The sequence below is a fragment of the Nilaparvata lugens genome, unplaced genomic scaffold (assembly GCF_014356525.2).
Source record: "Nilaparvata lugens isolate BPH unplaced genomic scaffold, ASM1435652v1 scaffold7721, whole genome shotgun sequence".
NCBI classification, from domain to species: Eukaryota; Metazoa; Arthropoda; class Insecta; order Hemiptera; family Delphacidae; genus Nilaparvata; species Nilaparvata lugens.
This window is the reverse complement of record NW_024093469.1, coordinates 1-13,726: the sequence shown is the minus strand read 5'-3', so window position 1 is coordinate 13,726 and position 13,726 is coordinate 1. Positions and strand designations below refer to the sequence as shown.

General features: G+C 37.9%; 1 protein-coding gene across 1 annotated transcript; it reads right to left on the bottom strand.

Moving 5' to 3' along the window:
- Positions 1-1,170: 1,170 nt before the first annotated feature.
- On the bottom strand, positions 1,171-3,912 carry LOC120356725 (the record flags this gene model as incomplete). Its single annotated transcript, XM_039445702.1, has 3 exons — positions 1,171-1,227; positions 2,614-2,769; positions 3,811-3,912. Coding segments are annotated over 3 exons (315 nt in total), but the record flags the coding sequence as incomplete, so codon positions are not given.
- Positions 3,913-13,726: the final 9,814 nt, after the last annotated feature.

The following is a 13,726-nucleotide window of genomic DNA, read 5'->3' as shown; positions in this document are numbered from 1 at the left end:
CCCACATTTATGATAAAATCCCAATCTAGAAATCCAAAAAAAGAATAAAGTTCATCTAAATCATAATTAAATAATCACCATTTACGAATTCTCATCATTTATAATAAATAATAGTTCTTTTTATTGATAATTATTATTTCAACTGCTAGCAATGAGAAAAGTAGCAAATATACATTATAAAATTCGAATTTTGAGGTAAATGATTACTGTTCAATACCCATATAAATAAAAATGAAAAAAAAAACATAAGAATACTACAATCAATATTCTCTGTTGTCTATGTTATTTTTATAAATATTTCTCAGTTTACTTGAGCATTTTTCTCGGTGATTTGAGCAAAAGTATAAATTTCTGAAACCTGTTCCAGTACTTTTTAGCTGGATGAAACAAACTTAGGTACGATTCTTCCCGCTAGGTCGTGCGCTTGTCAGTTCAGCCATCTTGCAGCCATCCCAATCAGCTGTTGGCATGTATTTTGAATGCGAATTTTTGTTCTATCTGTATTTTTTCTGATTCTTGAATGAATGAAAATGAGAACCTTGGCTGAGAATTATCAACTTCAATCGGATTATTAATTTTTAAATGAATTAAGGTTGTTATTAATAACAGCATCACACACACAAACATTCGATGGATTTCAGCCATCATTTTACCTATAATCAACCACTTCTCATATTCAATAGTAACTGTAGGAAAAGTTTAATGTGAAATACGTGAGCAAAGTTCCTCTGCTGCACTAAAGAAACCATTTGAGAAAATAGACCCAGAAAGTAAACATTTCTTTCGGTGCAGCAAAACTCTCACTTTGCGCACTAGTTGCACAAATAACTATTTTCAATTGGAATAGCATCCTCATGGAACCTACTACTGTAATATCATACTTGTGAAAGATCTCAGAGATCAATACAACAGTTCATGAGTGAATTCTTCAACCCAGGGGGTCTCCAGTTGATATTGATAAAAAACATATACATTGATTCAAATTAAGTACAAATTGAAGTTTACACTAAAATACACACTTCAAATTATAAATTCACAATCACAAATTCGCTCAGACCTTTATCACTATGAATGCATTGTTAGTAATACATGTATTATGTATATTGTTAGAGCACATTAGCAGATTCTACAAAATTCATTATCATATTTCATCATTATCGTCCAACAGCACTATGCTGATTTTCTGCTGTAAATTATGTTACCATAAGTGAAAGCAGCCTTCATGATCTGAAAATTAAAAGTAACGCATTATTATGAGTTGTGCTGGAAGCAAGAAGGGAAAAATTATGAATAAGGTATTTCTCCAGTACAATATATTCATATTGAGAAATTATGATTGGAATAAATGCCCAAAATAATTCATTTTCTACAACCAATTTCTTCACGTCAATCACAGAGTTTGTTGTCATGCAGTACAATGATAGTATCACGTACACCCTGAGTACCTTCAGAGGTAGGTGATTGATACCCAGGTGTTGCTCCTGGATGACTTAGCTCAGTCTTAATGTGGGCGGGGAAAGGAGGCAAGTCGAAGTTCCTCTTCTTCCTTCTTTGTGCCTTAGCTGGCGTGGATAGCACCTCCTGGTGCTTCTGACAGCGTGAAGTTCGCTCTCTACTCTGATGACACCACTTCGAGGTAATTTTGTATTGGCCTTACGGCCTCCATTCCGCTCCAGTATAGTAGAAAGAGGGAGGATAGAGAGGAGGGACGGCAGCCAACTGGCCGCTGTGCCTGGAGATGATAGACGTTAAGGGACGGCAGCCAACGGGCCACTGTGCCCTGGGAGGATGGCGGATAGGGACGGCAGTCAACGGGCCCCTGTGCCCTGGGAGGATGGATGGATAGGGACGGCAGCCAACGGGCCGCTGTGCCCTGGGAGGATGGATGGATAGGGACGGCAGTCAACGGGCCCCTGTGCCCTGGGAGGATGAAAGGAGAGGGACGTACGGCAGCCAACAGGCCGCTGTACAAGGAGCAGGAGGGTTGGGAGTGGAATGCTCTGGTCTGGGGCTCGTCAGGCGTTATTATACTCTCCCAAAGTAGAGGGGATGGAGTTGGGCCGCCGCCAGATGCGGTAAGAATCCTCTCGATGCGCGGAGGATGTTGCGTCATCGGTACCCTCCTTATCTCCGCGGTCAGCTAGCTTGCTGATAGTCGAGCGTCTTTCAAAAATATCATCAATTATTTTCTCGTCACAATTTCACTTTGTGACTATAGAATGGTGAAATAACAAAATAAAATTATTCCAGAACTATAAGTTCAACAGCGAGACACCTCCTTCACCATCACTTTCCTCTTGCTCTAAACATTTTGCTGGAAAGTGTCTGATTTTTGAAAATTCTTGAACTACAGAAAATTGGTAACAAAATGCCTTTTTTGAACAGATCCATCTAACATCTCAACAAAGAAGGGCCACTTCATTTTGATCACACCAATACCAAATTACAGCGACTGCTATGGTTGTGGAAGAGAGAGAATGCGAGTATGTGAGAAAGAAAGAGCGATTGAGATCGAGAGATGATTGATGACGTATGACTGTCTTGCTAGATTAGTAGTAGATTAGCCTACACAATAATGAAATTCAAAGAAGTGCAGTATATAATCAGACTGACATCTTTGTATGATGTTAGGTTCAGGACATAAAGGCTGTATGGTTTTATTTCAATGTCAGTATTTGCTTTTATCATCATTATGAGTAACGTCTGCTTGAACCAGGTCGGTTTGCCTATCCACTGTAGCTTGGCTAGTCCTCGACGGAATAGATCATTCTGTAACAAAAAAGTAACAATAAAAAACATCTGATGTGGTACACTCACACAACACTTTCCTTGCTCATATTTGAAACTACGATCAGACTTCTGTATATGTGTATATTATATAATTGCTTCAGAGAACTTTTTCGTCGTGTGAATTGTGAAATTCGATGATTTTTTTTTAGCCGTCATTTTTTTAAAGTCGTAAAAACAGCTGTTCTACAGATGAAATATCTCGACTATGTGCTCTTTTTATGAACTGCGCTACCTACCTACCTCATGCACGAGAAGGAGGTTACTAAGTAAATAAAATAAATAATAATTTTATTTCCATCATAAAATTCACTTGACATTCATTTTAAGTTTTGGAAATTATATGACCACTTTGACAAGTTGTGTGGTCATTGTTAGTAATGTATTTAATTGTAATTACTAAATTGTTAAGACATAGATTTATTTTTTTTTTTTGGAGTTCAGTTCATCACTTTACAGACATTTTAGCGCACGACGTCTATAGCATCCTCAAAAGTCCATTTCTCAAGAATGGGGTGGACCTCCCTTTGTTTTCCCAGAAAGGAGACTCATGCCAGTGTTGATAGAGCTGATAAATAACTATACTGGGTATGAATTTGAAAAAAATCGGTCAAGTTATTTTTGAGAAAACCTTGAAAAACATCTTTTTTTAGTAATTATCCGCCATCTTGAATTGAATTTTATTGAATTTCTTATTGTCGGATCCTCATTATATAAGGACCTTAAGTTCAAAATTTCAAGTCGATCGGTTAATTAGGAATTGAGTTATGGTGTTCACAGACATACACACATACACACACACACACACACACACACACACACACACACACACACACACACACACACACACACACAAACACACACACATACACACACACACAGACCAATACCCAAAAATCATGTTTTTGGACTCAGGGGACCTTGAACCTTATAGAAAACTTGAAATTGGGGTACCTTAAAAATCATGACACATTAAAAAAAATCATAATTAGTTTAAAGTGTATGATGAATTTTATTATTCACCTGATTTGTAACACGCTGTCCTATGTAATAAACCAGAAGCAACACAGTCGTGTAAGTTGAGCATAATAGTAGGTAGCTCATGACTATTATGCTACTTTCTGCCTGTTGACAAAGGAATCATTTTTAGTATTTTTCTACCATTCAAATAACTGAATCTCTAAATAATACGTTAGTTCTCTATTATCAGGGAAAGGTGAACTATAAATCAGGAAACGGTGTAAATAGCTTTGAGTGTATTGCACTTTAGGTTATTGAGCTAAATAGCTCACTAATATTATATAGCAGGTGTAAAACACAAATCATCTCTTTAATATCATCTTTTGAAATGATTCATATCAATGGCTATTTGCAAATAATTTTTGTTGCCAATTTAATTAATTAATTCTCTTTGTTGCCAAGTTTTTGGTATTTTCACATGTTTGCTAGAACTATTCTTAAATCACATGTACTGGAGGATTTTCAGATCTTATACAACTTGAATATTAACTGGTTTCATAATGAAATCCCATGATTGCAGATATCCCAATGAATATGTTATATAAAAAAGTGAATAGTGCTCAGCAGAGAGATTCAAATATTTGCCATATTAGTTTGCAGTGATAATATATTAACATGTGAGTAAATTTGTTGATTGAATTATGAAGTAGTACTACCTGTAAATGAAGTAGAAAATGGAGCATGTATCCATACTTATTAGGACACTTAATGCAAGTATTCCGTATTCGAAGCATTTTACACAACTTTTCACGGATCTGTAAAACGAGACAAAAAACACAATTTTTCAACATTCATAGTAGTTGAAGGCATCAAAGCTGATAGTATAATATTATACTAATAAGCGTTACTCACAATAACATTTATGCAATGCTGACAGTTTAATGTGAATCTTACTAGGATGTATTCTAATATTTTCCTGGAATTTGACTAAAAAGTTTTTGTTCACAGCTACTATCATGATGAATGGATTTTGTGGCAAGAGTCATTCAATGCTGTTAAAATTACAAGTATCTTGATTAAGACAATAAAGATGGTTAACTGACATTCAAGATGGAATGTCCACATAAACACTACTTGTAATAAACTTAAACATTGGATAAGTAAGTTTCGTAATATTAGCCAAGTTAGTGACAAAGAGGTTTCAAAGCTTATTTTGCCTTATACAATCGTATCTGGGATATGGGATTAGAATTTGGGGTGGATCTTATTCTAATCATATAGAAACATTTTTGTCATTCAAAAAACCCTAATCAAAGCCATACTAGGAAAGCCTAGACGCTATCCGAGTGAAGATATTTTATTTTGAATTCAAGGTTCTAACTGTAAGGTAGTTGTATATTAATATTCTCATAACTTATCTCTTTTCTGTATAGGGCTACTTGTAATATGAATAGAAAAAATGATAATCTCAGTCCCCTTTTTGAATAAGGTACTTTATCATAACATGTTTCAACATTGATGCCATTTGACAGTCTTGACTTGAAAATGGCATCAATATTGAAACATAATGTGGTAAAGTAATTCAAAAAGGGTACTGAGATTTTTTTTCCATTCTCATAGCTTATATGAACAAACATAAAGATCTATTCAATTTGCGTGAATCTATATATATAATCTTCGTCCCTCATCCATCACTTTTCAGGCTGCTGACACTAATTTATCTATCTGCTGAAGACAGTTCTCATACATTGTATCAAAACTCATAAATAAAATTCCTCGTCAATTGATCAGCAATAAGTTGAGTAAAAAGCTGGTAAGAGATATAAATGAGTGGTTAGCTTCGAATGACATAATAATTTAAATAGTGGCTGCAAAAGCCAAGTAAATTTTCTCTTATTCTCTCCAATATTTATCTTGAAAAACAAAACTTAATTTCATCAGGTCTCCCTCTGCTTTCTCATCTATTCTCTGTTACTCCCCTTTTCCTTCTCACTTTTCCTCCTAGGATTTTAGTTTATTTTTAAGTTTAATAAGTTTCTTTTCAAATCTAGTAATTTTTCTTTCAGTTTTTTATTGTTTCCTTTCACTGAATTAATCTATTTTATCTTTTTTCCTGAACTTGTAGAATATCTAGATTTTCAAACACTCGGCCTCTGCGCACAGGTTTTTCAACCTTGCGGGGACCTTCCTTATTTTTATTGTATTATTTAATTCAATACTGTGTATTATCATTCCAATGTAATTCTTATTTCTAAGTGTTCATCTCTTGTTATTATTACTCAGGATAAATAAACAATTTTGATTCGATTTGAATTATTATTCTACGTTTTAATTTATTATTGTATTCATGTTGGAACTCTCCCCTCACTCTCACTCCCCTTAGTCACCAAGTGAGTGAGATTCTACTTCTTTAATACTTTTATCACCATGTGTAGAAAACGATTGCAATTCACTTTTCCTCCACCTACTGTCTTATGTACTTACTTTACTCTATGGAACATAATGGTAAATTCATCCTCGAGATCAATAAACTGAAAAATTCCCTAGAGAGTAAAAGTAAGCCATTTGAATAACATGGGAAGCATTTTTTTTCTCTCCCTATCATTTTCATGATGTACTTATTGTATAAATCAATGGTAAATGAATAATAGCTATTTGGAAAGCTCACGTTGGGAATGGGTGAAAGGTCAGAGGTTAGATGATGAGGAACCATGAAGAGTTGTCATTGAGCCAACTGGATTCAAGACCTCAACCAGAAATTTGATCAACTCATGAAAGAAACGTTTGTATGCTGTATTTATTACATACTCAATATCAGTAGAATATACAAAATAAAAAAATATACATATTTTTAAATAATTCATGTTCTTCAAATATTTTTCAAATCTGGAACGTGAACTTGGAGTCGGCAATCATTTTCATAAGACGCTCATCATTGTTACAACTTTTGCTGACAGATAGTGCTGTTGGCATTGAACTTTGCGAGTCCTTACAGCCTTTATGCTTTAGCCGGGACTGACAGTTCAACGTCTCCATTCGATAACATGAGAGTTACCTGGCTGGAGATATTCAGTCATGTCTGGTTGAGAAATCAGGAACTCTAGGGTCCCTAAAGTTATAAACATTAATAGGGCCTTAAAAAATTAATAGTCCCCGTTAACATTAATAGATAGTACGGGAAACATTATATATAAACACAAATGAATAGGGCCGGTTCGAGACTCATTATGGGCAAGTGCACATCATTCTGAGAATCACTGAGGTGGATAAAATATTCTTTAAAAAAGTCTCCTCAATATTCATTACTACCATGATTGAGTATTTTCTTTAAATTTCTTCTACTATCTCACCTGTTAAGATGCTGGTGAGATCTAACCAGGAGTCTCATATCTTCTCGAAGCTTTTCTGTTCGTGCATTATCACTGTTGAAGAGCCCGTTATTCTCGCTTTTTTAATATTTTTGTCATTATAGTCAAGTGATGAAGAACTTGGGTAGTTCTCAGCTATTTGATCTATGATAATGTACATTGTCTCAAAATTTGTCAATATTTTTGGGAACATTGGAACAGAGCGCAATGTATGAAATAACCTTCCATATGAAATATAACTGTTAGAAAAACTTGCAACACGAATATGTAAACGAGAAAATCTGTCTCTTTTATAAAAATAGCAAATTAACTTTATGGATTTATTATTTCCTCTATAAATAATTAAATTATGTGAACAATTCCTCAGCTTTAATGTTCTTTTCGGGATTCAGGGAACCAGGAAATAGAGCCAAACTCCTTCTATGAATTACCAACTATTAGGATACTTTAATACTTGATAGCTGATAAAGTTACAATGAGACAAGATATTGTCATAACCTCTCCAATCACTTCACAGTATCCAGTCACTTCAGCGACAGTGACTCATGAAAAATATAGTGACTATATTCCATCAGTATTCCCAACTTGAGAAGTGCCGCAGCCGCTACCTAGCAGAGAAAAGAGTAACTTTCACAGAAGATCCCCATCCATCTTTTAGAATGGAAGGAAATTTGCTGTTTCAATTATCAATATTAATATTGAATCACGATTCATTCTACATTGTATGAGATATGAGACAATGAATAGCATTATTTGTAGCTTTATTATCTTCAATCATTTAATAATTCACTAAAAACAGTATTGAAAAAATCTTGATTAATACTTTCTACTTTCACCGCTAGATAGCACAAGCATGTGTATGATTTTAAAGCGTACTGAATCATCTCGTGATGACTACACACACTGTAACTATAAATAAATAACACCGCCGTGAAGCTGGCCCCACCATATCGAGCCCAAAATTTGAAACATATGCCAATATTTAGGGCTTTTTTTGGGCTTCCAGAATAACCAAGTTTCAATTTTTGGGCTCAACCGGAAATGGGTTTTATAAGGGTTTATACATGGCGGGCCAGCTTCACGGTTAGCCCGCCACCATCACCGATCTTGAAGATGAAGGTGTCATTTGATAGAGTGAATTTTGGGCTTTCATTCTATACCATTTTCAAATTTTGGGCTCAAAAAATACGACCGTGAGAGACTTCGAAAGTTTTCAAATTCGGCGGGCCAGCTTCACGGTTAGCCCGCCACCATCACCGATCTTGAAGATGAATATGTCATTCGATAGAGCGAATTTTGGGCTTCCATTCTATACCATTTTCAAATTTTGGGCTCAATATTACGCTGCTGGCGGAGGAAAAACGTTATAGGCAGGGGGAGGGGGGGGTAATGTATTAAACAAGGTCCCTTGTCGCCGCCAGGGAAAGTGTATTCCAGAGAAAATTGATGAGAATCGATGAAACAAGTCTTCAGCTATCATATGATACCACTTTCAATTTTTGGGCTCCATAAAACACCGTCAGCGGGGGGGAAGGGTTGTAGGTAACCAGGTCCCTTGCCGCCCCACCATATCGAGCCCAAAATTTGAAACATATGCCAATATTTAGGGCTTTTTTTGGGCTTCCAGAAAAACCAAGTTTCAATTTTTGGGCTCAACCGGAAATGGGTTTAATAAGGGTTATACATTGGCGGGCCAGCTTCACGGTTAGCCCGCCACCATCACCGATCTTGAAGATGAAGGTGTCATTTGATAGAGTGAATTTTGGGCTTTCATTCTATACCATTTTCAAATTTTGGGCTCAAAAAATACGACCGTGAGAGACTTCGAAAGTTTTCAAATTCGGCGGGCCAGCTTCACGGTTAGCCCGCCACCATCACCGATCTTGAAGATGAATATGTCATTCGATAGAGCGAATTTTGGGCTTCCATTCTATACCATTTTCAAATTTTGGGCTCAATATTACGCTGCTGGCGGAGGAAAAACGTTATAGGCAGGGGGGGGGGGGGGTAATGTATTAAACAAGGTCCCTTGTCGCCGCCAGGGAAAGTGTATTCCAGAGAAAATTGATGAGAATCGATGAAACAAGTCTTCAGCTATCATATGATACCACTTTCAATTTTTGGGCTCCATAAAACACCGTCAGCGGGGGGGAAGGGTTGTAGGTAACCAGGTCCCTTGCCGCCCCACCATATCGAGCCCAAAATTTGAAACATATGCCAATATTTAGGGCTTTTTTTGGGCTTCCAGAAAAACCAAGTTTCAATTTTGGGCTCAACCGGAAATGGGTTTAATAAGGGTTATACATTGGCGGGCCAGCTTCACGGTTAGCCCGCCACCATCACCGATCTTGGAGGTGAAGGTGTCATTGGATAGAGAGAATTTTGGGCTTTCATTCTATACCATTTTCAAATTTTGGGCTCAATAATTACGCTGCTGGCGGAGGAAAAACGTTATTGGCAGGGGGTGGGGGGGGTAATGTATTAAACCAGGTCCCTTGCCGCCCCCAGGGTATGAGTAATCGAGAAAAATCCGAAGGGAATCGATAAGACAAGTCTACAGCTATCATATTAAACCACTTTCAATTTTGGGCTCGATATTCACGCTGTCAGCGGGGGGGAAGGGTTGTAGGTAACCAGTTCCCTTGCCGCCCCCAGGGAAGTTGTATTTCATGATAATTCAACGGGAATCGATGTAACAAGTCTACGACTATCATATTATACCACTTTCAATTTTTGGGCTCGATATTCACGCTGTCAGCGGGGGGGAAGGGTTGTAGGTAACCAGTTCCCTTGCCGCCCCCAGGGAAGTTGTATTTCATGATAATTCAACGGAAATAGATGTAACAAGTCTACGACTATCATATTATACCACTTTCAATTTTTGGGCTCGATATTCACGCTGTCAGCGGGGGGGAAGGGTTGTAGGTAACCAGGTCCCTTGCCGCCCCCAGGGTATGAGTAATCAAGAAAAATCCGAAGGGAATCGATATAACAAGTCTACAGCTATCATATTATACCACTTTCAATTTTTGGGCTCGATATTCACGCTGTCAGCGGTGGGGAAGGGTTGTAGGTAACCAGTTCCCTTGCCGCCCCCAGGGAAGTTGTATTTCATAATAATTCAACGGAAATCGTTGTAACAAGTCTACGACTATCATATTATACCACTTTCAATTTTTGGGCTCGATATTCACGCTGTCAGCGGGGGGGAAGGGTTGTGGGTAACCAGGTCCCTTGCCGCCCCCAGGGTATGAGTAATCAAGAAAAATCCGAAGGAAATCGATAAAACAAGTCTACAGCTATCATATTATACCACTTTCAATTTTTGGGCTCGATATTCACGCTGTCAGCGGGGGGGAAGGGTTGTAGGTAACCAGGTCCTTAGCCGCCCCCAGGGTATGAGTAATCAAGAAAAATCCGAAGGGAATCGATATAACAAGTCTACAGCTATCATATTATACCACTTTCAATTTTTGGGCTCGATATTCACGCTGTCAGGGGGGGGGGAAGGGTTGTAGGTAACCAGGTCCCTTGCCGCCCCCAGGGTATGTGTTATCGAGAAAAATCCGATATAAATCGATGTAACAAGTCTACAGCTATCATATTATACCACTTTCAATTTTTGGGCTCGATATTCACGCTGTCAGCGGGGGGGAAGGGTTGTGGGTAACCAGGTCCCTTGCCGCCCCCAGGGTATGAGTAATCGAGAAAAATCCGAAGGGAATCGATAAGACAAGTCTACAGCTATCATATTATACCACTTTCAATTTTTGGGCTCGATATTCACGCTGTCAGCGGGGGGGAAGGGTTGTAGGTAACCAGTTCCCTTGCCGCCCCAGGGAAGTTGTATTTCATGATAATTCAACAGAAATCGATGTAACAAGTCTACGACTATCATATTATACCACTTTCAATTTTTGGGCTCGATATTCACGCTGTCAGCGGGGGGGAAGGGTTGTAGGTAACCAGTTCCCTTGCCGCCCCAGGGAAGTGTATTTCATGATAATTCAACGGAAATAGATGTAACAAGTCTACGACTATCATATTATACCACTTCAATTTTTGGGCTCGATATTCACGCTGTCAGCGGGGGGGAAGGGTTGTAGGTAACCAGGTCCCTTGCCGCCCCCAGGGTATGAGTAATCAAGAAAAATCCGAAAGGAATCGATATAACAAGTCTACAGCTATCATATTATACCACTTTCAATTTTTGGGCTCGATATTCACGCTGTCAGGGGGGGGAAGGGTTGTAGGTAACCAGGTCCCTTGCCGCCCCCAGGGTATGTGTTATCGAGAAAAATCCGATATAAATCGATGTAACAAGTCTACAGCTATCATATTATACCACTTTCAATTTTTGGGCTCGATATTCACGCTGTCAGCGGGGGGGAAGGGTTGTAGGTAACCAGGTCCCTTGCCGCCCCCAGGGTATGAGTAATCGAGAAAAATCCGAAGGGAATCGATAAGACAAGTCTACAGCTATCATATTATACCACTTTCAATTTTTGGGCTCGATATTCACGCTGTCAGGGGGGGGAAGGGTTGTAGGTAACCAGTTCCCTTGCCGCCCCAGGGAAGTGTATTTCATGATAATTCAACAGAAATCGATGTAACAAGTCTACGACTATCATATTATACCACTTTCAATTTTTGGGCTCGATTCACGCTGTCAGCGGGGGGGAAGGGTTGTAGGTAACCAGTTCCCTTGCCGCCCCAGGGAAGTTGTATTTCATGATAATTCAACGGAAATAGATGTAACAGTCTACGACTATCATATTATACCACTTCAATTTTTGGGCTCGATATTCACGCTGTCAGCGGGGGGGAAGGGTTGTAGGTAACCAGGTCCCTTGCCACCCCCAGGGTATGAGTAATCGAGAAAAATCCGATGGAAATCGATATAACATATCTACAGCTATCATATTATACCACTTTCAATTTTTGGGCTCGATATTCACGCCGTCAGCGGTGGGGAAGGGTTGTAGGTAACCAGTTCTCTTGCCGCCCCCAGGGAAGTCGTATTTCATAATAATTTAACGGAAATCGTTGTAACAAGTCTACGACTATCATATTATACCACTTTCAATTTTTGGGCTCGATTCACGCTGTCAGCGGGGGGGACGGGTTGTTGGTAACCAGGTCCCTTGCCGCCCCCAGGGTATGAGTAATCAAGAAAAATCCGAAGGGAATCGATAAAACAAGTCTACAGCTATCATATTATACCACTTTCAATTTTTGGGCTCGATATTCACGCTGTCAGCGGGGGGGAAGGGTGTAGGTAACCAGGTCCTTAGCCGCCCCAGGGTATGAGTAATCAAGAAAAATCCGAAGGGAATCGATATAACAAGTCTACAGCTATCATATTAACCACTTTCAATTTTTGGGCTCGATATTCACGCTGTCAGGGGGGGGGGAAGGGTTGTAGGTAACCAGGTCCCTTGCCGCCCCCAGGGTATGTGTTATCGAGAAAAATCCGATATAAATCGATGTAACAAGTCTACAGCTATCATATTATACCACTTTCAATTTTTGGGCTCGATATTCACGCTGTCAGCGGGGGGGAAGGGTTGTGGGTAACCAGGTCCCTTGCCGCCCCCAGGGTATGAGTAATCAAGAAAAATCCGAAGGGAATCGATAAAACAAGTCTACAGCTATCATATTATACCACTTTCAATTTTTGGGCTCGATATTCACGCTGTCAGCGGGGGGGAAGGGTTGTGGGTAACCAGGTCCCTTGCCGCCCCCAGGGTATGAGTAATCAAGAAAAATCCGAAGGGAATTGATATAACAAGTCTACAGCTATCATATTAACCACTTTCAATTTTTAAAATGTTAATAGTTTCATTAGTTAGGATGGAAGTATACATGTTAACTACATCAAGCTATAGAAAATTGTTTGATTTGGAATAGTCATTTCCTTGATTTTTTGAACTAGTGGTAAGAATTTGTTATATTAAATTTTATATTAAAATTTTGAAGTATTTTAAACTTTATAATAATAAAGGGTACTACAAGTTTTAATATTGTTTTTTAATCTATATATATATATATATATATATATATTATATATATATATATATATATATATATATATATATATACTAATTGAAAAAGGAAACATAGATAGCAAAAAAAATTAGAAAATTACATTATTTTTGGAAGCTTTCGGTGCCTGTGCCACCTTTGTCGACCGTGTAGAGTCCTTTCTCTGTAGCCTACATATATTTATATTTTAGGAAGTGCAATATAAATATTTCAAACAATCAATCAGACAATCATCTTTATTCATCAATTATACAAGTGCATTGAATATTGTCACATTTTGTTACAATACTGTACTTAACATGTTTTGTCATATAAGAAACTAAACATTTTGAAAGAACAAATCATCACCATCAATACACTAGATCCCACTAGATAGTCCTTCAGTTCAGCATTAAACATTTTTATATCTACTATTGATTTTAAATATAACTGAGGATTTATAATAGGGATGTTTAATTGAAAATACAAATAGTTGTTATTGTGAAGAAAGCTGTAATATCAGTAATATCACATAAATGAGTTATTCGACTCCGCGCTAACTTTATAACATGACAGAACTCAAATCT